This window comes from Pholcus phalangioides, unplaced genomic scaffold (genome assembly GCF_987345545.1).
Source record: "Pholcus phalangioides strain wild (caught in Gottingen) unplaced genomic scaffold, Ppha-v1.0 ptg000003l_1, whole genome shotgun sequence".
NCBI classification, from domain to species: domain Eukaryota; kingdom Metazoa; phylum Arthropoda; class Arachnida; order Araneae; family Pholcidae; genus Pholcus; species Pholcus phalangioides.
In genome coordinates this window covers 2,123,592-2,150,500 of record NW_028301596.1, presented here as the reverse complement: position 1 = coordinate 2,150,500, position 26,909 = coordinate 2,123,592, and the positions used below count along the sequence as shown (strand labels likewise).

Sequence of the window (26,909 nt, the reverse complement as noted above, 5' to 3'; positions counted from 1 at the left end):
AAACACACCAGATATGACTCGGGATAGAGGAATCTTTTTGAAGATTTTGAGAGGCAAATAAAGGGGGATTGAAATTATGCAAACGTTATTGTTTAACCAAGAAAGCAAAAAGAAAAAAGTTTTATGATCGAAATTACATCGAAGCTTGTGAGAAAGAGACCGGTGTTCTCATTGCCCTTTCCTTGCAAATGACCCCCCCCCCACCCCCCATTCTGTATTTACATTCGATGGGATTGTATTGAAATTGTAATTGTAAAATTTTTTTGAATTCTTGAGTAATGTTTTCGCAAAATCGAACTCGGTGACGAATTTTGAGATCTCTTTTAATTTAAAATTGCTTTTGATTTTTATTGCTTATAAGCAAATGCCACAGCATACTTCGGAATCTAGTGTGAAAGTATTTATGTGCATGCAGTAGAGAAGAGGGGCGTTTTCATCCTTCCTTGAGTCGCGAGTACTGAATATGCTTACCGTCAAACGAAGAGCATCCCTAGCGGCAAGGGCGTTCAACCATTAGAAGAGTGCGGGGGGGGGGGGAGAGGCCACTTCATTATTTTAAAAACGTGTCACGGGCCAAATAAGTGATCTGTAAATGTGCCGTAGGCCACTAAAGTGATCTGGAATTATATCGTGGGCCGCCTGAGTGGTCTGTAGATGCGCTGTGGGTCACTTAAGGGCATTCTAAATGTGCTGCGGATAATTTGAATGATCTGCGAATGAGCAGCGGGTCGATTAGGTGATCTCTACATATGCCGCGGGTAATTTGTTTGAGCGATCTGTAAATATGAAGTGTGGCACCAGTGTGATCTGAAACTGAGCCATGGATCACTTGAGTCATCTGTTATTTTGCTGCGGGTCAGTTAAGTGACCTCTAAATGCACCACTTTGTTCATTTTTAAAAAATGAAGGTTTGAAGTCGCGGGCGACATCATATCATTCAGCGAGTCACATTAAGCACGCGGATTAAGTGTCGATCATGCAAATCTTTCGGCAATGTTTACATACCTATGTTTGATATCTTCTCGTCACAGAGAACAAACAGGCCTCCAATGTCTTGTGTTTTGGGGGGGGGGGAGCATTTATCAGCTCACGCGCAAGCGGGAAAAAAATATTCTTCGTGGAAATAAGTGGCAATTTCTAGAAAATTTAGGGATATCTTATGTGGTAGATTAGAGAAATCTACTGCACTCATTTTTTTCCCCCTTCTGTTTCTAACATGCGGAGAAAAAAAAGAAGATTTTATGGATTTATCACCGATACTTCAAATACAGATCATCAAAATTTGTTGTCAAAAGTCTATAATGGGGTCAACAATCTTTAAAAAAGGCAGGATAGGGAACAGCAATTGGCTATAGTTGAAATAATGACGTCACACTTTTGCTCAAAGATCGCAGATGAGTCGTTATATGGTTTCAATGAACCCTAGCCGATCGCTGTTCATTTTCCTGCTCTTTTTTGTTTAATGTTTAGACGTTACTTGAAGCGACGAACCAGTTTTTTTATTCGAAGATGGACGGACGGTGAGTTCTCTCTCTCTTTTATAGACGCAATATAGTCTTCCATAGCAGAAATGCTATTCCCTCTGTGGGGAAATCGAACCACCAACCTCGCACTTCCCGGACGTGTGTTCTACAATTAGGACAGACATTTTCTTTCCTAAGAAAACTGTTTTTTTGGGCTGAACGGGACTGCGGAATAGACAGCCTCCTAACTTGGCAGCTCGTAACGAAATTAGCCTCCAGTTTGCGATGGTTCGATTCCCCCAGCACAGAGGAATGTGACATTTCTTTCCAATTATCAAAATAGTGAAATGGGGTCAGTAACCAAAAAGTATTTTTCTTTTTACAATCCAATGAAAATAAGTCCCGTTATAAACGTTAACTTCATTTAGATTGGCCCCCATGGTATCCATGTAGGACGCTATAGAGCCCCCTAGGATATATAATTAGAGTATATAGTCGTCTTAGGTCGCTATATGAGTAGGAGGCTGACAAGGCACTAGTCAATTAGCCCGGCGATAGCCTTTGTATTTTCTTCATTTTTAATATATATACATGGCGAATACTGACGTCGGTTTCAGCTCAAATTACTCGTACAACAGTTGGGTTATAGAAACATTGAATAACGTTAGCAGTTGAAAGTAGGTTTCTATAATCAGCAGTTCCTGACTTATTTCAGCTGAAACGGACTTTGGTTTCCATTGTGTATACAGTCGAGCTCGGATATGATGAAGTCACTCGGGAATGTGAAAAACATTCGTAATATCGAATATTCGTTATAACCGATGCATGATTAACACTCGAGTTTAATGAGGGGAATGCACTTGAAGCAGCAATTTTCTCAACCCCGAAGTCGAGTTTGTTCTCAGACAGACTTGAGAATTTAATTGTAATTAAAAGGAAAATTATTCAAATGCGTCGCGAATATTAACGATATTCATTTTGGGTTTGAAAAAGATATTAGGCCGATTCACTGTAAGCCAGCGGTTCTCAAAGTGTGCATCGCGGCTCTTGTGGGCTTCGACAACCTATGCCAAAGGCAAGCTTTGGATATTGGCGTGTGTCTACTCAATGCATTGAAGCGATTCTTTATTACACTACTCGGGGAGCCGCGGATAAACGTTGACTGAAGCAAAGAAGCCGTGGGTGACAGGAACTAAAAGAACCACTGCAATAAATAGTTCGTCTAAATGTTACAGTCATTTTAATGGTTCTGAGGTTTACAAAAATTGAGAAACGTTGACATAAAGGAAACTAGTTGTGCCGACCCCTCTTTATTCAAGTGGTTCCTGGTTCCTTTAATAGTGTTGTGAATAAATAGAATAGCTTACCTCCGGGGGTCATGAATTCTAACAGAATTGACGCGTTTAAGAAGTACGATAAACACATTTGGTTAAATCGAGAAGCTATCCGTACTTAAAACAGCCATGATCTATCTCATGATCTTTTTTATGGGCATGAATATAGTATTAATTATTAGTTTTTTTTCCTGATATATGCTTTTATATTGGGTTGCTGTATTTTGGTTATATTTGACATCCATATTTTTTATGAGCATCTTTTTTCGGCCGCCTCAATTTGTCTATTGTGGCCTTTGTGTTTGTAGCAAACGGCTATTTAAGATAGGGATAGAATATAGCGCTGTTTTTTCTTTCGCCTACCGTTCTTCTTATTTTCGGAGTTGGTTGCAAAAACGCTTTATTTCCTTATCTTATTTTACATTTAACTTTTCATTCGTTAATACAACGAAAGAAAGTGACTTGCAGCGACAAGAGAAAATGAAAAGAACGACAGCCAAAACGGGGAAAAAAATTGCCATTCTATCTTCTTCTCAAACTTCGCCAAAAACACAGCCAATAGTGACATATTGTTTCTTATTACGCAATTCACAAGACGACCAATCACAAGAATCTCTTTACTCGTATGAATGCAGGGTTTGTTGATATGCGTTCTGGAATGGACGTGGAATTACCTCAGGGGTTTACATAAATGACCCCCCCATCGGAGATTTTATACATGTTTTTTTTTTCTTAATTTAAGAATAGTGGAATGCATCTTTTAGATAGTATATGTCGATCCAAGTTTAAATTATAGCTGTAGAATTACCGAACAGACCAACTTATTTTATGCTCACCAGCTACACTAGTATATGCAAGGTGTCATCCCACATAAATTTTTAAACAGTTTAAAAATTCATAAAAGTTGAAGAAATTGGTCTGCAGTAGATCCCGCTAAAAACGTTCTCCAAAAAACTATCATGGAAAAAACGTTGAATGCGGGAAACTCTTTATACGGGAAATCTTGATGAATGTTATTGATGGTTCCGAACGACGGAAAAAGTCGTACTAAGCGGGAAAACGTCATAAGTGGTAACGTTATAAGTGGGATCCATTGTATTTGAACGCGGTTTGCGAAAAAGTTGTTCTTTCACGAAGGAAGGGAAATTTATTTTTCGGCGCAGAAAAAAAACTCAAGTTCAAATTTCTGTCCATAGAAGGCGCTGCACGTAAGCAAATCAGCGGAAATATGCAAACTAGAGTCGTATAAAATGCAGACGGGTTAAGGATTATTACTTCATTTCTGAAATTTCCTGTTATTGGCGCTTACATAAGCTTTTCATTTGTGGCTAAAACACTATTGGTAAAATTGTTTCAGCTCACTCACGAATCATTGGATGAAACTATATGAACGTTTCGGACACAGAAAAGAATGAAGAAAAGTTCAAGTCCAATGACTCCTGCCGGACAGGCGCCATCTATCAACAAAAGTTTAAACTAACTTTTCTGTACCGTAAGAAAACCTCCTTCGTGAGAATAACATTTTTTTCGCAGATTTTTAACATTTTTTCCACATTCCAATATTCTAATTTGTTCAATGTTTTTATAAATTTAACTATTTACGAATTTAGGGAACACCCAGTATTTCAGTATATGCACATTAGTGAATACTCAGTATGGGAGAGAAACACACATTGTTCTATTTATATCTACCAATAATATGTATATATAATTGTGTTAGGGATACGTAAATTTCGTATTTACGAAATAACCACGATAAATGCGAAATTTACGAAATGAATGCGATAAATGCGAAATTTGCCAACTTTGACGAATAAATGCTGAAATTGATTTTTTACTACTTTTTCGCGAAATCTAAGTAATTTACACTTTTTGAAGTAGAAAGTCGCGCGTAATTTTGCTCAGTACTTGTGAGCGTGCTTGAAAGGGAAACCACAGGCATCACTTTTTCCTCTCTTTGGCGTTGTGTTAGATATAAATACGGTCGAGTTCGGTTATTAGGTGATTCGAGAAGTGTGTGTAATAACCGACGTGTATGTTATAGGGAGGTGTTGAAATTAGATTACGTAGCAATGATATATATATGCGTTATTGAGATTGTCGTGGAAAAAATAAGCTTATGCCTCACATAATTGAAATATAATGTAGCATGAATATAGTTTTTGATTGGTATCTGAAAATTTTGGAAATTTATTTATAAAACGAGATAATATACAACAAAATGCAGATATTTTTTGAAATGTTAATGAGAGAGAGAGAGATTTTTTTGAGTTTACGCTAATAGTTTTTTCCTTTGAAGTTGACAGTATTGCACCATTAAAAAATTGAGAAAAAATAATCCCACTGTTGTTCATGAATTCACCAATCAATAATTAACTTGAATTGAGACCACCAATAAAAAGTTCACAAAGTTATAAAAACAAGTAAAAGTTCGATAATTCGAAAAGCATAAGACGATACAGTTCTGCACAGCAAGACAGGATTTTATTAAATGTCATAAATTTTATTGCCAAAATAGTAACATTTATTATCAACAAGTGGCGTTAAAGTTTGTCAATTAAAATATTCAGTGCTATCTGTTGATTAGGAAATGTTATTCCATCCATATATTTTCGCGTTTATTGAAAAAATTTAGGTCTAAGATATCACCCGTATACAAGGAATGTTGTCCATAAGAGGCTGTTTTTGACTATATTTTTCTGGGGATTTTTTGCAGTATTATATCTGGATTATTTTTTATGGTTTGTTATATCCATAGTGTGTTTCAAGCAGGGTGTAACAGAGATAAAAATGTATAAGACGCGAAATTTTTGATCTAAACCGTTTCATTTATTCGAGTTGCTTTTTGTGTGTGTGAACAAAAATGAAATTTTTCATTTGGAATTCGTTATTGTGAATAAATGCGAAATTTCTGATAAAATTTTTTATATTTTTTTTGCGAAATTTACGTATCCCTAATATATAATTGTATACCATCGTCTACAATTATTTCTTTGCTATCATCTAGTGACTTGCCTGACGTCAAGTGTTCTGACTTTATCGGCAATCTCTTGCGATCGATTCGTGGCCATCATGTTTCCTCTTCACGCAAGGATAACAAAGCAACGCACCGGAGTCATTATTAGTGCGATTTGGGTTGTTGCAGCCATAGTGGCTCTGCCGTTTCTCATCTTTAACGAACAGGTCATCATCGAGGTAAGTCCAGAATCTCGGTTTCATTCTTGATTACATTCGGCCTTCATCATTTCTAAACCGTTCTTTGCGGGTGACCATGCTGAATGCCTGAATACTATTAAAATTGAACGGGAATCAGATCCAAAGATAATAGGAGAAAAATTGATGTTCGAATTGATTACGGGATAGTGAATGACAGAGACAATGGAGATGGTTTTTGTAGCTGATAAGTTCATATAGAGTTTTCTAAAAATCAGATTAGAAAGAGGATCTATTTTGTTGCGGTCAGAAATCACCCCGGGTTGCCATGTCTTACCGGAAACCCTCAATGATGTTTTTAGTCACCAAAACGTTTGTACCGGTCCTCACACATTCAACACCATCCATAGTAGATACTATAGTTGCAGAACGAAACGATGAACCTCTCCGCTAATTATATGAAGTACAGATGTATGGATACCAAGCGAAGATAATTGGAAAGAAATGTCACATTTCTGTGTGTTGGGGGAATCGAACCACCGCCAACTGGAGGCTAATCCCGTTACGAGCTGCCAAGTTAGGAGGCTGTCTATTGCGCAGTCCCGTTCAGTCCAAAGGAACAGTTTTCTTAGGAAAGAAAATGTCTGTCCTAATTGTAGAACACACGTCCGGGAAGTGCGAGGTTGGTGGTTCGATTTCCCCACAGAGGGAATAGCATTTCTGCCATGGAAGACTATATTGAGTCTATAAAAGAGAGAGAGAGAGTCGTCCGTCCATCTTCGAATAAAAAAACTGGTTCGTCGCTTCAAGTAACGTCTAAACATGAAAAAAAGAGCAGGAAAGGGAACAGCGATCGGCTAGGGTTCATTGAAACCATATAACGACTCATCTGTGCGATCTTTGAGCAAATGTGTGACGTCATTATTTCAACTATAGCCAGGCTGACTTATTCGCCATCTTTAATCGTGATGATAATGCTATAACCAATCGATGTTCCCTATCCTGCTTTTTTAACGATCAGGTGTAACTTTCTACAAAAAAGGGGTGGGGGGGGGGGTTTACGCTCCGAGGTAGAGGATGATGAGTTCCAGCCGGTTTATATACGCGATTGGCTATACTGATGTCACACCAGTAAAAGACGGGTGGAAGAGTCAGCCTGGTATTTCAACAGGCTCTACCTGTATCAAGAAAATATTCGATGCCAGACATACAAAGGCAGAAACATAACTAGATACTTGATCAGCCGGAGCACGCATGCATTTTGGCTACTATACTCCATGTAATGTAGTAAACTCGAATGTAATGGAATAAACTCCTCTGCTATTTACTCCCATGTAATGTTGAAGGAGTGGTTAATTCAGCACCTTCTGTGGTTAGGCACCCGAAGCAACAGACCCATCAGCTCCCTTCTGCATAGTTGTGTGCCCTGCACAGGGTCATCGAAATTGAACTCCCCTAACTCAGAGGATTGTGGATGCCGTTTCACTGGTTCAAATGATACTAAAATTCGGATAACAGACATTTCAGATGATGCGCTTACCATTTATTAAATCAAGAAAGGATTTTTTTTATAGTCAAGAATATTCATCGATAGGTGGTACCAGGAGCGTAGGAAGTGTCATTGGCCGGGATTACACTCTAAAAGTTTGATAAAAGTAATTTTATACAACTTGTAAAATGCCACCAATAAGATTATCGGTTTCATTTGCTCAAATGTAACCTATGAACTTTATTGGTTGAATTTTTTGAGTTTTATACAAGGGATTTTATCAAACTTTTATAGTGTAATATCGGCCTTAGACTCGTGGAATGCGCGGATCGCGATTCAAGTTGGCGATTTGGATTTCTGAATTAATTCTGTGGATGCTTGACAAACGAAACACAGCATCTCGGCTCCGACGTTAGTGGGTCATGAAACGCTGCTCGACAAATAATTCTATGGACGTTCAATATTTGCTTAAAAAGCTATGTTTTTCATTCACAAAACCAAAGTTTCCAAAGCTTGAACGCGGTAATTCCGCGTTAATCCGTAAAACATGCTCACGAGCTGTCTTTCAGATGTGACAGGGTTACGGGCTGAAGCGGGTGTACGGTTTTGCGCCTGTGGGCTATTCGAATTTTGCCGCCCTACTCCATTCTAGTCTAATTTTCTCGACCACTAATTCTTAGAATTCGCTGCTCTATGCTATAACCCACTTGCCCCCCCCCCCTATAAACATGCCTGTGACGCTAAGTCACTCTTTTGGTCACTCACATGCTTGCGTACTTTTCTGGTCACTTACGTGCTTGCATACTATTTTGGTCACTCCCACGCTCGCACACTCTCTAGGACACTCTTCCGGTCATTCACATACGTGTGCAACTATACGCCACTCTTTAGGTCAGTCCTATGTTCACACACTCTCTACGCCATTCTTTTGATCGTTCACGTGCTTGCACACGCCATAGGTCACTATTTTGGTCATTTACATGCGTGCAAACTCTCAAGATCACTCTTTTGATCATTCTCCATACACTCTAAGTCACTCTTTTGGCTATTCACATGCTCTATAGGTCACTATTGCTCATTCGTCACGCGCTTGCATTTGCTGTAAAGGGCACTCTTCCACTCATTCGTCACGTGCTTGCTCACTCTTTTGTACGCTCACATACTTCTTGCAAACTCTCCAGGTCCCTCACTGACCTATCCCTCGATCTCTCGCAAAGGTATATTTATGGCTATACAAAATTTGCCGCTCCTCTGAATTTTCCGCCTTGGGTTATATATAGAGTGCTAAGATTCCCCCTCCACTGAAAATACGCCACTGGTTACGTGTTGTTCCTCTTCCTTCGAGCAGAAAGTATTTTGGAAAACGGAAGAGGGGTGGGACATATCGAACATATTTTAAATGATTTGTCGAGCGGCTGGTACAACTCAGAAAATGTTGGTACCATTTTTTGTCTAAATTTGATGAATATTGATCCCGACAGACCAGTCACGACCCAGGCTCTGTCCCTCCCGGGATATAAGCCTTTTACCCTTGCGGGTTGGGTCGCGCTGGGGAGGAATATTGATCCCGTCATCTGAAGTGTCTGTTGTCCGAATTCGGTGCCATTTGGATCAGAAGAACGCCCTCCACAATCCTCTGAGTGGGGGAAGTTTCATTCCGATAACCCTGTACGCAATTTCACACAATGACACTCTCACTCTCACTTGGAAAAAATGCGATTTAGATTCAACCAATTCCCTCCATCCTAATATCTTATGCAAATTTTATTGCGCTACGTTAGACATATGTATTTGACTTTTACGGCTTTTCTGAACATAATGTGTATGTGTATATTTCAAAACATGTGTAATAAATTTTATGTTAACGTCTTTTTTCCCGTCTCGCTGACAGTGGAGGGACATTATGGAAACTCATTGCACCGATAAATGGCCAAGAGACGAAACATGGGACCCGGATCTGAAAACATGCATCGTTCGTTACCCGACCAAGAAAATATATTACACGTTCGTGGCGCTCACTCTGTATTTCTTACCGGTCGCTATCATGACTATAGCTTACTTCCTTATAGTGTGGAAGCTTTGGCGGACGAAGGCGCCAGGCGAGAGAAATATCGCCAACATCGTCGTTCAGCACCGAGCTAAAAAGAAAGTGAGTAACCAATCCAAGTGATTTGACTTTCAATGGCTATTTATACAGTAAAAACCCTGATAAGCCGTCACTTTACGTTATCGAGAAGTTATGACTAACTGAAGCGCTTCGCGTCCAAGCTTTTGGCGATAAATTTGAATAATCTGTATTGGACGTATAGACGGTAAATGTGGTAGCCTCGTTTGAAAAAGTAAGAAAGGGAAAGGGGCCGTTCAAGTATTACGTCATCAGGGGGGGGGGGTTTCGATTTGCTGATTTTTGATGACAAGGGGGGAGGGTGGGGTTTGATAATGCTTACGTCATCAACCACCCCTTATGAAAATATGAGTTAGGATTCAGAGGGGCAGAGCTGAATGAAATTTTGCTGACAAGAAGGGGGGAGGGGGTCAAAAATGGTTAAAAATTTGATTACGTAATACTTGAGCGGCCCCAAAGAAAGAAAAAAAAGCAGAAATAAGGGTGGGGAGGAACAATACAGGGATATACAGTCGAATCCCGTTTCAACGAATACCGTTATAGCGAAAATCTCGTTATAACGAACTCTTTTCTAATATCCCAGATACGTTTACGTAGGAATAATGCAAATACCTGGGATTTCTTTATAAAAAAATTTCGTTATAACGAAGTGATTTCTCTGGTCTCGTTATAACAGTTCATTATAAGTGGATTCGACTGTATTGGATAAGAGATTATTAATACAGTGTGTCTTGCTTTTTCGCCCTCACCTACGAGCTTGTTTTGTAGTTTTTTTACTTGTTCTCTTTCTCACCTCTATGAACAACTTTGTATATGTATAATAGAAGGATTAATTTTGAGAAAAAGATGCACACACACATTATATATATGTGTGTGTGTGTGGGGGGGGGGGGTGCAGTGGAGAAAGAGGAGGGGAAAAAAGGTGAGGAGACCATCATCGTTATCTCAGTTGCTCGTTATCTCGTTGAGATATCACGATTGTGCTGGGAGAACGGGGGGGGGGGGGGCGGGGCGAAACGCGCGCGCGCACACGCACGAACGCATACACATATAACTTTGTTTCATATTGTTTCAATAAACCTTCCCTATGAGGAAAGAAGAGGTTGGAGAAAGGTCACCTAGACTGAATTTATTCCACTGGCGTTTGGACGCAATATTACGTCCCTGATCGTAAAGGGGGTTGAGAGAAGTTGCCATTAGTTTCAATGTGCAATATTGTAAAAATCGTGTAATTTTATAGTAATTTTTTAAATAACACATTTATTAACATATGAATTAAAATTACAATGTTAACAAAATTTATATATTAAAAAAAATGAAATTTTTACTTTTTTTGAACTTTTTTAGTATTTAACTTATTAGATGATATACACTGGTACGTTGATGATTTATATACTACACAAATAATTTTTAATTAAAATCTAATCAGAAGAACAACTGTTAGAATAGTTAGCTTTTCTCTACAACTGTTGCAAATTAATTTTACACAAACATGACATTTAATTTTAATGCTTTGAATTTTCCATCAGTGGTTCACGATGCAACCATGAGACAATCTCAAACACAGGACCCAATTTTTGACTTGGGGAGGGCCATCGGCAGGAAAAAGCAGACATTAGAAAACATCAACTTGTGAAAAAACGTCTGGTTTTTCAACAAACATATTTTGTTTAACCACTTCACGTACAAGTTTCGGCAAGAAATCTGGATTATCTTTATTTGATGAATCGGCGATGAATGTGGTAACCTTGTTCTAACCTAACTGCACATTAGAAAAAGAAGGGGGGGGGGGAAGGAAAAAAGATAATAGATAAGGTAGATAAGATAGTTTTTTAGTCATCTTTTACCCACACCCTAGGTGTTCTCTTTCGCTCTTGTATGTATGCAGTAGAAAGATACATTATATGTGTGGTGAAAAATCATCAACAGGAGTGTATGGAAAGAAAGAGAAACTTCCGTAGATAGGGTTACTATAAAGCCTTGTGATAGTGAAGGGTGAGGAAAGAACACACAGAGAACTTAATTGAATTTATTCCACTGGTGTTTGGAAGCAATATTATGCCTCGTAAAGAGATTAAATTTGAAGTTCCAAGTTAGTGGGGGGGGGGGGGGAGAGGGCGGCTATGCAGAAATCCCAGGTCTCGCTCCAACGGTTCCTAACGCGAGAACTTTTGCTTTTTAGTCGTCAAATGAACTTCCTCGGCGTAAATTTCGTTACTTGAGTTGTTCCGTTTTTGTACATAAGACTTTACGGTCACTTTCGAACACATGGTAATGCTGTTATCAAGCTCTTTCTTTTGAAGGGAGCGACAGAAAAACCATCCGTTCTTCTCTTCCTCAAACTTCTCCCATCGTGACGAGTTAACCGAAATTAGCGACAAGTAAACGAGGGTTTATGGAGATTGCTATGTATGAAAGCTGGGCGGGACCGATGTAAAACGACGGCTAAACCGGAGTGATGACATTGGGGTGACGACTCTTAACGAGGTTTTACTCTGTCTCACTCTCTCTTTCTCTATATATATCACTAGCTGGCTGTTTTTTCGCATAAAAATGCCCCGTTTTTTTTCGACGCAGCTTAATCGGATTTGTAAATTTACTGCAATCGTGGATGAAGATAGGTTTTTATAATATTTGTGCTATATAATTATGACTGTAAATATTAGTATTTATCGGTTAAATACGTATTTATCATGATCAAAGTTTCTTAATGGAAAAATATACAAGGTGTCCTTACGGGATAAAAAGGCATTCAAAAATAATGGCTTACATACCCAGTGAACCACACATGCTTAGTTATGAAAGTGGCGCAGCGTCGGTAGGATATTGGTCCAAGTTTTATACCAAGGTGAAGTTTTCACCAAGAACAGCTGCTTTGGGACACTTTTCGTGTAGCAGCAGTTGCGCGGGCTGCCAGCATGCGAGACGCCGTGTTAAGCTGAAGTTGGTTTTCAGTCGTTTCCCGACTTTAAGGTGGAAATACATGCCGATCGCCGTATTTTTCCCCAAAACTCAGCTTCTACTACCGTGCTGCCTAGAAATTCACTCGTATGAGATGTTAGTTTGTAGAAAAGTGTTAGAGACTTCGTGCCTGTACATTTTAGATGCAATAAAGTTAGTAAATATATTCATTTTTATTTCTTATTTCTACTTTACCTGTAGTTGAAAAAAAGAAGAAGAAGAAAACGGCAACCAAAAAAAGCTACTTATCATGGTTGAAAGAAAAAAATTGCACGAGAGTGCTCATCCGTCATCCTACTTTAGAGCACCTACTTTTTTTTCAATTCATGCCCTAATATAGGAAAAAGATCCCTTACTCGCGTACATCAATGAAAGTATTTGAATAAAAAAATAGTTTTAGGAGGAGAAAACATGTTTTGAGGGTTTTGTCTGGAGAAAAGAATATAAGAAAGTAGAGAAACACACGTTCTTCTCCACCTTCCCATCTTCAGTGTACTCTGTTTGTATCCCGAGCTCTCGTTCAATATGAAATTGTTTCCGAATTTCCGAGCAGTAGATATGTTGAGCTGAAAAGAAGATGGCAAATCGTTTACCGTCATTCTTCTGAAATTGTCAAATCGGTTCGAGAGTTTCATAAATGTCTTTTTGGCACCCATATGACTATATGCTGTATTACAATTTCACGAAAAGAACAGATGTTTATTGCAGATGAAAATACAGGGTGCATAGGAAAGTCCCTTTATGACATGAATGTCGCTCTCCACTCGTTAATACAAGATATACAGAAGACTAGATGTTGTGAAGATATTTATTATTTTAGATGTTAATTTTTTAAGGAAGGAAAAAACTCATCTCTTCCTCTACCGGGAGTCGAACCCGGGTCCCTCGATTGCCGGACGAGTGCTCTGACCACTAAGCTACAGAGGAGATAGAGATTTTCCTTCGCTAGAGCGTATATGTACCGTATAACGAGCGTATAACATCTCAATAAATATCTTCACAACATCCAATCTTCTGTATATCTTGTATTAACAAGTGGAGAGCGACATTCATGTCATATATATAGCCCTCTGGTGGCTCGTCGTCCATGAGCTATTAGCTGATCGGTTCACCGTCCATTGCACGGTTCCGTTCGGCACATATACGCTCTAGCGAAGGAAAATCTCTATCTACTCTGTAGCTTAGTGGTCAGAGCACTCGTCCGGCAATCGAGGGACCCGGGTTCGACTTCCGGTAGAGGCAGAGATGAGTTTTTTCCTTCCTTAAAAAATTAACATCTCAAATAATAAATATCTTCACAACATCCAGTCTTCTGTATATCTTGCAAAGTCCCTTTATATCCTAAGAACCGGGATTCCCAAATTGTGCTCTGCGGAGTATGAATTGCTCCACCAAAGATTTCTTGCTACTCCGCGAAGAGATTGGAAAATAAATAAACCATTTTTTCACAAACATGAAAAATTCACATTTATTCCAGGTTACAGCTGGGAGAGCCGCCTTCTTTTTGAATCAACGAAAATAAAATGATGTAATGTTTAATATTGTTACGAAAAAATTATGTATATAATCATTATTTATCATGTATTATGCCATTTTTCGCCTGTAAATAACCATTAATGCAATTCCTTGTAAATACCGCCAAGTTGGTACATTTGGCTATAAGTTAGCAATGTCACGATGAGAAGTGTAAAGACGTCACGTTAATGGTCGAGAATTTTCTATAGAACGTTTATTTGTTATATAAGTGGCGCCACGAAAATGGAATTATGTTCAGTCGTGAAATTGTATCGGGAAAGACGAGACCTCATTTTTCGATCGCGTTCCGTCAAGTTCTCTGCTTGTGAATGCGTGCAAAATAGCTGTTCCCTGCAATAAATCTGTGACTTCCTGCATTTTGTTTCATCCTCTGCTCATTTCAAGGACTCGTTGAAGGAATTATTGGGAACAATTTTGGTCCAGAAGCGAGATAATTCAAGGACTTGAATGGTAAAGACGAGAGGGATGGGTATGGACGAGATGCGAGAGCAGCTGAACCGGCTGATGGCTGTGATGGGACAGATGAAATTGGGCATCGTGCAAGAGATGAACAAATCTGCCGCCACTCTTAACACATCCATCGCTGCCGTGAAGGAAGATGTCACCAATTCTATCGATGAAGTCAAAGATGATGTCACCGCCGTTAAGAAAGACACCTCCGCCCTGCATTTGCACACTTATGTTTCTATATGATTCTGGGTTGTTATCGTACACCTGAATTGCCCTTTCAGTTTGGCAATGCTTTTCTGAATCACCTTGTATAAATTAGTATTTACGGTCTCCGTCCGTAGAGCATCCGCGTGCATGAAAATGTTTGTGGTGCTTCAGAATGATCAAATAATCAGATCATTACATTCGAATTTCACTTGCTAATATTCTTGATGAGTGGCTTTAATTAATAAAAATAATCATTAATGAGGCAATTCGCATTTCATTACAGCTTGAAATGTGGTTTTTTTTTCTTCAGGTTATCAAAATGGTATGCGTTGTTTTGCTTGGATTCGTCGTGTGCTGGACGCCTATGCAAGTCACTGTACTCTATTCGCAATATGGACATTCGAATGAGGTCAATGGAACGGTAAGGAAATGAGAATGATTATTCTATGATAATTAGTACCATATTTAGAATGTATCATTTGATGTTGACGAGGATATAGATATTGACATTGGATACTTTAATCACTGCAGTCGAATCCCGTTTTAACAAATACAGTTATAGCAAAAATATCATCTCGTTTTAACGAACACTTTTCTAATCCCTCAGATAAGTTTACCTAGGGGCATTTTTAAATAACCTGGAATTCCTTTACAACGAAATTTCGTTATAACGTAGTGATTTATACGGTCTCTTGGAGTTCGTTATAACGGGATTCGACTTTCTTTCAAACCGAGCACAACTCAGGTCTATCACCATCTATGGGCGATTTACTACCAAGTGAGTTATGCCAGAAGTGTAACTGTGTGTGTGTGCCTAACAGTCTGAGTGCGTATGTAGTGTTGTTTGATTTTTCAGTTCTGCCATCTATACTTAAGAAGTGAAGTATAGATGGTGAGTGATATGTGAGTGGTGGTGGTGAGTGTATAGAAGTGAGTGATGTGTTGTGGTAGGTAGTGATGTTGTAGGACTGTTGCTCTCTGTGGCGAGACTTTTTAAAGGGGAGATCGGCTCACATTCGCGCCTTGAAGTTGGAAACCACAGAAAACCAACTTCAGTCGACCACCACTGTGGTGACGGTGGGGTTCGAAATCGGGACCTCGCGACGCGAGCCCGTCACTATGACCACTCGACCACCATAGCGGCAACGGAGTTCGACTGTATAACTCTTTATTAGTGCTATGCTGAAAAAAAACTATAAACTGTAGGTCGAAATCTAATTAGACCTCGCATGCAAAAAAATAAAAACATGACTGTTTTGTATAAATAGATTGAAATATGAATATTATTTTTCGATTATAGCGGGACAAAAAATCAAATGAAACGTATGGTGATTCTGAACTCATGGTGCAAATAGCCACCCCGACTAAAACGAACTATTCCGGATTATGTCTCCTCGAGTCTTCGAGAAGAGAGAGCTTGGTCGTCCACTGGAAGAGCGGCGACAAAAGCCGACATTGAGTCGGACGCGATTAGGGGCGTTTAGCGTCGTCCACTGTGTGAAAGCGATCTTTACACACTACTAAATACACTACTGCACTGTTAATTCGAAGTCCAAAGTCACTGGAAAAAAATTATCCGAAATTCGAATCATCCAATTAATCTATCCTGGATCCATAAAATGACTACGAATAGAACGAGCTTAATCATCGACATTCACATAGGATAATAATTATCAGTTATTAAAATTTTATCATCAGTTAAGAAACTTTGTTTCTCAAATTTAAATAATTTTATAATTACAAAAATAATCGATCTTAGCTGCTACATTATTACACTGTTCTGGAATCAGCATAATCACTGCATAATTCCTTGACCATATTCACAAAATCCGATTTAGGGAAACAGTTCTTGATCATCAGAAACGAAACTGTTTCGTTAAAAATAACGATAAAATTAACGTATTACAATCTAAACTCTCCGTTACTTTTCACATTTTTAATGACGATATAAAGATTCAGATTTCGATCGGTGCACTTCGATCCATAGGTTGAACACCATGATCGGTATCCAAGTGGTACACATTCTAGATGCATTATTATTATTATCATGGTTTAGGGGCCGTTCAAGTATTACGTCATCATCGATGGGGGAGGGGGGTTTCCGATTTGCTGACTTTTGATGACAAGGGGGAGAGGGGGGTTTTGGATAATGCTTTTGTCATCAACCACCCTTTATGAAAATATGAGTTAGGATTCAAAGGGGCAGAGCTGATGACGAAATTTTGCTGACAAGGGGGGGGGGGGTCGAAAATGGCTAAAAATTTGCTTACGTAATACTTGAACGGCCCCTTATATTATCACCAGTTATTGGGCCTATGCAGTGGATCATGAAAAATACTCGGTTCAGTGTGGGTCTGTCTTCCCACTGAAAGTTTTTGTACCACGAATTCAGGAGCAACCTGTATTTAGGAGCAATTATCTTTGAGAAAACGGTAACGTGTGCGTGAGAGTATTTTTCTCCAAGAGCTCAATAAAGCGGAAAAGATAAGACCGAGCTTTTTATTACGGAAAATTCGCTCCGAAAAAATAAAATTTTAAAGAAAAATCTTCAAAAAAGCGATTTTTTTCCCTCCTAAAGATTTCGAGAGCACAAAAGATATTTACGACGTGAATTTTTTCCCCTCTTTTACTTTATATAGAGTTTCAAAAAATTTTTCAGTAAATAAATCTCAAGTTTTCGAGAGAGAAAATTTTTTTACGAGAAAAATCGGAACTTTTCTGGTCGAACGAGTCCTTTTTTTCTCTTGATTATCATTTTAAAATATTTATTGTAGCGTAAAAACATGTCAAAAAGAACCCGGCCTTAGAGGGAAAAGTTAATTTTCTATTTTAAGTAAAAATGAAAATTCATTAAAAGCTTAAAAATTTGAGCACTTTTTTTTTTTTGTGAAAAGAAGACCCGGAGGCTTAATAACAATAATAACCATCATAATCACGAAAGTCATTTACATGTCCCGGAGTAATATGCAACCAATTAGGCACGTAAAAATATAATTAATAGTCGATAAAGATAGCTTTATTATTATTATTTTTCACTGTACGATATGCAATTTTGTTTTTCACTCGAGTTATCATCACCTTAGAATTATTATCATTATTTTTTTTGACGGAAGATGGACACTAATTGCACCGATTATCATCTCGTATTTCAGTTCGTGCTGCTAAAAAAATGTTTATAACAATCCCCTTAAAGGTTATATTATGTTAAACTTTCTCATTTTTTTAAAACTTCAATATAAATTGTATTTCGTTTTTTTTTCCAGCTGTAAAATATTATTCAACGTTAATGATTATTATTAACACTTGAAAATATTATCCAAAGTAATAGAAAATGCCTCGAAGCAAATTTATATTTATGAAAGAAATGAGCGCTCAGTGTCGGAACTAGAGCTCGTAGATAGATAGATTTACGGTGAATTCACCGACACGCAATTCACCGAAATGCGGTCCCACCGATAACAGTTCGGCACGAATGATTGAGCAAGTATGCGAGTGACCAATTTAGTGTTTTGACTAAGAGAGTGAGTGTTACAATGCCATTTCATCAAATTCTACTTGTACAATAATCACCGTACTAAGTTAATTACACAAGGTAAGTCAGATAGAATTGAATCACTTGATTTACAAATTGTTTATTTCCTAAAAGTTAATAACGCAGAACGTGTGGATAAGTAATGTATGTGAATATAAGGGGGAAAATGTCTATACTTTTTATGACTAATTTTTGTTAAAGGTCGATTTCAAGTGTAGAATCATTTTGAACTCGGATAAATCTTTCTTAATCACCCTGTACACCAATAATCAAGGACCATAATACACCTCTCGCTACACTTCCATCTTGCATAAAGAACACTAAGTATATCAAAAAACAAAGTAAATATTTGTATAATAATAACAATAATAATAAAAATTGAACATTCTAAAAAGTCAATATTGCCAATTAAACCGAAACAAGCGTTCCAAAAATCGCGTTCGAAGCAGCACATTCACCGGCAAATAAAAAAATCGAAATTACCCGGAAAAGCAGGGCATATGGTGAGCCTATGTAGGAGGTCGCCGATTAATTTTTTTTGGTCAAAAGTAGGTCGTACTTCAAAATGTTTGGGAACCACTGTATGAAACGATTCCGAAGGAGCCGCCACGGATGAACTGGAATAATTTGGCAAGGCAGCCACTGGTAACAACAGTTTGAGAACCACTGTTTTAATGAATGTTGAGGTTGTTGAGGAAAGAGTGTTATTATGTAATCGAGAAAGTGATGCCAACTATCTCATAAATTTGGAAGAGACAAGTGAGCAGGTAATTTCCGGGGCATGTTGAATGCATGAATTATAAAATGTTCTTGGCCCCTGATGGAGAATGATATCAATTCGTTGCAGCTGCGGAATGCATTGAAGCGGTCAACGTGTTTACCATGAACTTGTGATTTATTTACCTGTAAAGAATCGATCACGATTTATATTCATTTCACCGATTCACGTGGAAAATATACCTGCAAGTCCGTATAAGGCGCCTTGATGCGCAAATCACTTCTGAGATATTCAATAATGAATGGACTGATCTTCACATTTCATTACGCTCATGCTCTTGTCAAGTAAATATGTACTTACACGAATTTGAATTTAATATGACCTTCTCTCTCCCTCATTTATGCCTCATAGTATGGGCTAGCTGTCAGCATTATACAGCACTGGTGAAATCCTCCGAAGGTGAGAGAGGGGTTGCAATATGCAGTACGATCGTCAAGTAGAGGATGATTAATCGATGGTCCAGCGTTTACTTGTTGCGTGCCGTGTTTCGAACGGTCGATTTCCAAAGCTTCTCGAAAATGTTACGACCCCAGTTGTCTAGCCATCGTAATTTGAGCTGCATGCATCTATTTCGGAAGCTTCAAAAGGTACGAGCTACATCAACAACTTATAGGAAGCTGTTCCCGATTCCTAGACGAGACGAAACGTACGGGGAAAAGTGATGAGCAGAAACCGGCCCTAAGGCTGAGTTTTGGAAGTTTATGAATTCATTAATTTGCAGCGTCTTTATGAATATTTTTGTCGAATTGAAATTTCTTAAAATGAATATTTTCGTCAAATATATTTTACATAAGTATATTTTTTTTTCCAGTTGCCTGAATGGTTCGACACGTTGGCTTATTTTTCGATCTTCTTGGCGTATTCTAACAGCGCTCTGAACCCGATTCTCTACGGGGGTTTCAACGCCAATTTCCGTGAGGGAGCATGGGCTGTACTCAGATGCCACTACACTAATTATTTTAGGAGACCGAGTAAGTATAAGTAATCGCTTTTCTCTTCTCGACACTTTAAAGCCCCGTTTACATGCCAAATAATACGGTAGCATTGGAAGTGCTCGCACCCGCTTTTGACAACTTTTCTTTTTTCCTTCGAAGGAAAAAAAATGGGAGTAGGGACCCCCCCCTCTTTCGGATCTTTGGGGGTTATAACCTCTTTTCCCATACTCCTTTGAGAGCGTGAAGACGACTTTGTATGCCGACTTTAGTAAAGTGGGGTTGAAATACCGGTCCATGTAAATAAAGCGTTTTAGCGAGAGAAACCACTACCTCCTATATACAGGAGGTAGTGGAGAAACTCCTTCAAACAGGCTTTTCTCATATAAACGGGCTTTATGTGTTTTTGTCCAGTCGATAGGCTTCTCACTGCCTAGGGAATTTTCCTATTAAAACGGACGATTCTGATTAGAAAGTGTAGGTCCCTATTCACTTCAATCCATCTTCGACTTTAATCAAGTCCTTTTAGTTCTTTTAGGAGGGAAATAAATTTTACTTGCAAAGTTTTGTTGGATTCAGAGAGGCAGAGCTGATGACGAAATTTTCCTGACAAGGGAGGGGGAGGGGGTCAAAAATGGCTAAAAATTTGCTTACGTAATACTTGAACGGCCCCACACAAAATAATGGCCCCGCCAAAAATAATTCACATACCGTGAATTATTTTTTTTAATAATTTTTTTCTTCTCATGTCTAAAATATACACAAATTCCACGCTTGGTGTTGTTAGGACTATGATATTACCGCTCACACGTGCCGAAAAACGAAAGGAACAAAACCAAAGCAGCCGTCAGAGGTTGCGTAATTTGTATGTATGCGTTCGCAGCGCCATCTCTGTGAACGATTCAGTTGTTAGTTCACATCCTGTCATGTCTGCAGAGTGTCGTGTTGTAAATAAAGCCCGTTCTTTTTTATGTTAATTAATTGTGTATCTTCCTTTGGATAAAATTTTCCACTCAACCAATTTCGCGATAGGACTACTCCTTTTATAGTCAAGAAAGCTTTCAAAAAAGAAACATCAACCTTCTGCAGTGCAAGCGTGTGGTCCAACAGAACCGATTCCTTATAAAATGAACTCGTCCTCTTAACCCAAGCACGTGAACTTTTTCATTTCTTCAGTAACTGAGTTTAAGGTCGCTTATCCTGATACTGCAGTGGTAAAGAAAACGTGCCATTTCAGTCACGAATCCGTTTCTTAATAAGCAAAACACATTGCGATTCTATCAACCTGATAACACGTTTTCATGTGGTTTATCAAAATATGTCCCAAATAGTTTACTCCGAACCTATTACTCGCCTTTATGACGGCGGAATATGCGATGATCAAAAATCATTTCCGCTGCCAGAAATGGTTGCAAATGAAGAATTTCTCGTACTCAACGACAAAGTAAGCGAAGAAACATTTTCCATTTTGAACTCTGTCTGAATGTGACAGAGCAGGTGAAACGCAATATAAACAAAGAGAACTGGATCATTTTTGAGCAGGTGCCTTTTGAACATGGAAGAACTCTAATCCATTTTTCAAAAATATCACTAAAATGAAAATTGGGGTCTGACAGATCTCACGAGCGTCACAGAGTCAGAAATTTAATTAAGTCGGGTTAATTAGAACCATCCAGTGCGACACAAAGCGTTATCAAAAATCGTCTTAAGAGTTAGCAATTATTTTAATGACATCAAAAGAAATGTTATTGATGTCATAAAATGTTAATTCACGTGCATTTGCGCATATAAGGAGTTTAAATGATAACAATACGGAAATAGCCCTTTTTTTTGTTTTTAAGAAAGATCAAAACCATTCTAAAAATGTTAAGGAATGAATACAGTAATTTATAATGTCTTAATGGAAATGCAGAGTCGTACAATTCCAAGGCCGAAAAACAACTCCAAAAAGTTACGATTTCCCTGTGAAATATAAATCCAATACTCGATAAATTTACATTCCCTTGAGGGAGAAACGGCAAAAATATGTTTTCTTTCTCTATCTTTACCGAATACTTCCTAGGAATTCCTTTCGGGTTCCACTTGGAACGACTTACGGTTCCGTTCCGTGTTGCAGCTGGAACATATAAATCACTGAACTACTGTATAAATATACTCGTAGAAAATTTCATTTCTCATAAGCTCGTTGGAAATCGCATTAACCAAACGAAAAATTAATTTGCCCGAAGCTAGTGAATGTATTTCGGTATTTATTGAATTGAATTATACATAATAATATGATAATTACTTTTTTTATTCTGGAAAATGATTACGAAATTACGTTATATTTGTTTCATTTTAAGAAGATTAATGAAGCGTACTTTTACAAGCAACGGAAAGCTTAATCATTAACTTGTATACTAATGAGGGAACAATAAAAAGTGATAAAGATAGATTTCAGTTTTAAATTTTGGAATTAAAAATTATAAAAAATTTGATTTTTATAAATACAAAGTATGTAGTTGCGTTAAAACAACTATTAACAATCGGCTCGAGTTGTTTTTCCTATCGAATGAATAGCGATTGTGTTTACTGATTTACTGCAAATGAATAAAATTTAATTGGACTGATTATTACTTATTATTAATATGTATAGTAGTATCATCAACACGTGGGCTCCACCTGCAGAGAGCGTGGGGGTCTCAGAAGCATAGAACTTGCCCTATGGTAGTTAGAGCTGCTGATATGAATATATCGAGAGTGAGTATGTAAATTGGTAGGCTAATACAGTAGGACCACGATTATCCGATCATCGATTAAACGAATTTTGGGATATAAATTGATTTCAAAAAAATTACATGCAGTAAAATATGACTTTCAAACGCATTATACGTGGTGGTAAATTGGTTAACATAAAGTTTACGACAGTTGCCACAGTAATGACGGGGGTAAAACTCGTTGAACCAGTTATTCTGGAGTAACATGGTGAAGTATTTAAAAATACTTTATGAAAAAAGACATGGAAAGACTGTTTCTGGTTGTTCCCTGTATGTACAGCGTTGTTCAAACCTCCACGTAAAAAAATTGTAAAAAGGATGCAGAACATGTGAAATTAACCATATTCGCACAGGAAAGCTTGACTTCAACAGTCGACGCTCGTTATAACGACTCCCATTGATTGTTACCTCGAAAACGGACGTTATGTTGTAAGACTGTTATATTGAATGGAAAACGTATAGGTTTGCGGCATTCGCAGGGATGTGCAGAGGGAGGTTAGTGCACCCCCAAGCAAACTAAAAGTTGAAAAAAATTAGAAAAATTAAAATATCATAAGGAAAATATATACTTTTTATATACGGGGTGATTATAAAAAAATTATCCCGACATATGGGCCCCTAACTATCATAACATTCACAGAAACTGAATGAAATTTTGGCATAAAGTATTTTGAGGTATGCGCTCAAGAATGATATGGAAAACAACAGCGTCACTCTAACATTTACGGTTACAGTGAGAAAATTTCGAAAATATCAAATGGCAACACCAAGTTTTTTGTATTGGAATGTGATCTCCATACTGAAAAACACTAAATAGCGTTGGAATGGCACCTGTAGCACGAAAATCCCCGGAGCTAGGCAAGGAAAGAGTAAAAAGGACTTTGCCGTGCATCAGAGCATTAATGTTCGTTTCATTCGTCACACTTCGGCTGAGATCCCAGCCTGATTAGTTCTCCACAAGGTCATGTGGAAAATTTGTGAAACACAATAAAATGCTTTATTTTATGCTGCTTCTCTGTCTTTATTGGTTGTCCTCACTTTTAGCCTATCTACCGCCGGTGATTTTCATGCTACAGTTGCCGTTCGAACGCTATTTAGGGTTTTTCACAATGGAGATCACATTCCAATACAAAAAACTTGGTGTTGCCATTTGATATTTTCGAAATTTTCTCACTGTAACCGTAACTGTTAGAGTGACACTGTTGTTTTCCATATCATTCTTGAGCGCATACATCAAAATACCTTATGCCAAAATTTCATTCAGTTTCTGTGAATGGTATGATAGTTAGGGGCCCATATGTCGGGATAGTTTTTTTATAATCACCCCGTACATATGCTATTTTAACCGATTTCTGTTAACTTAAATGCGTTTTGGAGGGTTGGTAACTCAAAATTTCTCCGAAAGAAAATTTTGTATCCCAAACCCGTAAGCCTTCCAAGAGTCGATCCTGAGGTTTTAAACCGGTGTGCAGCATGAATGTGAAAAATATATAGTGTGATACCATATATTGTTTATTTTTATGCTGCATAATTTAATGCGCCAAAATACCAGGTTACTATGTCTTTTAATACTTATAAAAAGTGATTTTGTGGCAAACGTAAAAAAACATGTTAACTGATATTATGACACGTAAGATTTACTCAAGAATTCAACGTAGAAATAAAAATATATATAGTATAATGCCAACATATTGTTCATTTTGATGCTGCATACTGGTTTAAATTCAGCAACCAATTTTGCTCAAAGAATAACATTTTTTTAGGTTTTAATTCATAGATGGCAGCAGAGCTCCGAGTGCAAAGTTTCTCTATTTTAAGCAATATTTACTCGCGTTTTCCTTCCATAGAAAAATATTGGAACAGGGTAGTGAATAGAATTCATAATCAATGATCTCAATATTAAAAAACCATTGGGGGGGGGGGGTAAACTTGTATCCGGCCCATGGGCCAGAGACACCTTCCCCCCTCATACCGAACATTTGCCACCATCTCCAATTTCTGTTCATAAATATTACAAGATTACCCGGAATAATGCCGTGCCCCAATCATCAGTGGCTTTAAAAATTTGGTGAAATGTCCAGTGTGTGGACCATCGGTTGAAGAACACTGGTCTAGAGTTTCTTGTTGCTTGCTGTATGCATAAAAGTGTGTTAAGTGTCAACATTATGAATGAACTTAGTAGAAAACTAATAATTTTTAATGGTTATATATGAATGTTTCAGATGAATGCCGCAGGTCCAGGGCCACGTTCACGACTGGTTTCACGGCTACGGTCTCCAGTGGAAGGTTCAGTGGAATCGGAATGCCATCAAAAGAATTCGAACTCAAAACTGTTAGCAATGGAAGCCATGTATTGAAAAAGGAACCTCCGATGTAAAAAAAAAGCGAAACACAGAGCTTCGTAATGTTCTGTTTCTCTCTCTCTCTCTCTTCTCCAGGTAACCTCTAGGGTATCCTCAAGGTGTGCTTGAACTTGGATCGTGTACAAAATTTCAACCATGAGCATACATTTAGGGTCTATCACTACCCAGTGAATTCAAATATTTTACGTCGTCCATGCCCAACGTGACTTTGAAGAGGATCAAGCGTAGTAGACCATTACCTAATAGAGATAGAAGGCCTCCGCACTCTGCCTGTGACGTCAGTAAGTAGTCTATTTTCCCTCAGAATATTCAGGGAAAAAAAATTCCCTGCTCGTGCCAGTATCAATGTTGTGAGGAAAAGAAATGACCGAGCTCAGAATTGGCGATTTCTACGCCGCACATCCAATCACTATGCGGCTTTTGTGAGGCAATCAGGAAGATTCGACGCCAAAATAAGAAGAAACGAAATACAATGCTGTGTGGCAAACTTGCTAGGTAGTCTGAGTGACGTTTATGGCAAACTTGCTAGGTAGTGTGAGTGACGTTTATGGCAAACACTGCAGAGGCCTTCTATCTCTAGGAGGTGATGAGTAGACTCAATTAAGTTCACTTTTCAAAGAAGAAAACGATGTAAAGCAACGGGAGGGTGTATATCCTCCGGCCCGTGGGCCAAATACGGTCCACCATGAAGTTCCATCATCATAAAAGCTAATGACGAACCATATTTTCTTCATAAAAATACGAATACGGGAAATTGGGTTCCATACGGGATATCGCCAATTATAGCTAAAAATCTTGTCAAAGGCAAGCAAAGTTTATAATTACAAAAATTGTCAAAGGCAAATAAAGTTGCCAATTACAGGCAAAAATTATTGTCAAAGGCATATAAAAAAAAATTTGAGTCATGAAACTGATCTCCATTCTTTATTTAAAAAAATTGAAGTTACTTGAAAATAAGGGAAAAACGAGGTATTTTATAAAAGGTTGGGATGATCAAACTTACGTGAATGTCCCGTAAAATACATGTTATATGGTCACCGGATACAAGTTTGGGCAGGTTATATATATATATATGTGTGTGTGTTACGAGAAAATGTGGTAAATCAGTTAATATATATAATAACCGGTTATTATGAATACTTACCAATCGTCTTAGTTTTTATTAAAAATAATATAAACCAAGTATATTGATAACTATATAATACAAATTCATCAATTAAGTCAGCCACCTCGTTGGGCAATTTGCCTGTTGTGGCGTTGTATTTGTATTTGTATATAATACAAATTCATCAATTAAGTTTGATGAATTTACCAGTTTTACCGACGGTGAATATGCATAATACCCACAAACGGCGTAGGTCCATTCGATAAATACTAAGAAAATTATTACTTTTACCGCCATTTATACTCATAACATTTACCGGTGATTACGCATAATCACCACGCTGGTAAATTTGATAAATACATGAAATTTTTTTATCGCCTTTATCTGTGATTATGCAGAATACCCTAGAGTGCAATTGGTGAATTTGATAAATATGAGAAAAAGAATCCAAATGAGTGCATGCGTGATGAACACAGTCGGACCCTCAATACGATGATTACAAATTTTACAATCGTGCTAGGATATAATGATAGAATTCGTGCATGAATTATCACGTGTATTATTTATCATACAGTACGATTTATCATGTCTACCACCGAGGAGACGCTTGGGTATTATGCATAATAACCGGTAAAAGCGATGAATTTAAGGAAACGTGAAATTAACCAGCGACACTTGAGTGCTATGCATAACCGCTGGTAAAAGTGATAAATTGACGGGAATTT

The 26,909-nt window shown here is 37.9% G+C and overlaps 1 protein-coding gene and 1 non-coding gene across 3 annotated transcripts in view; one reads left to right on the top strand and one right to left on the bottom strand.

The window, feature by feature from the left end:
- Nucleotides 1–26,268, top strand: part of LOC149087883 (QRFP-like peptide receptor) — a 57,859-nt gene extending 31,591 nt beyond the window's left edge. Inside the window, exons 2-7 of one of the 2 annotated variants that reach the window (XR_016195343.1) lie at nt 5,805–5,992; nt 9,331–9,588; nt 15,029–15,139; nt 19,840–19,999; nt 24,939–25,574; nt 25,609–26,268. Coding sequence is in view for 1 of the 2 variants with exons in the window: in XM_089252580.1 (XP_089108706.1) it covers nt 5,805–5,992; nt 9,331–9,588; nt 15,029–15,139; nt 19,840–19,999; nt 24,939–25,093 (872 nt within the window). In the remaining variant the exon portion in view is untranslated. Of the gene's footprint in view, nt 1–5,804; nt 5,993–9,330; nt 9,589–15,028; nt 15,140–19,839; nt 20,000–24,938 lie in introns of both variants that reach the window. The other variant, XM_089252580.1, reaches the window with a different exon arrangement.
- Nucleotides 13,381–13,452, bottom strand: TRNAA-GGC (transfer RNA alanine (anticodon GGC)). Its single transcript has one exon. It is a non-coding gene; the product is annotated as a tRNA-Ala (tRNA).
- Nucleotides 26,269–26,909: the final 641 nt, after the last annotated feature.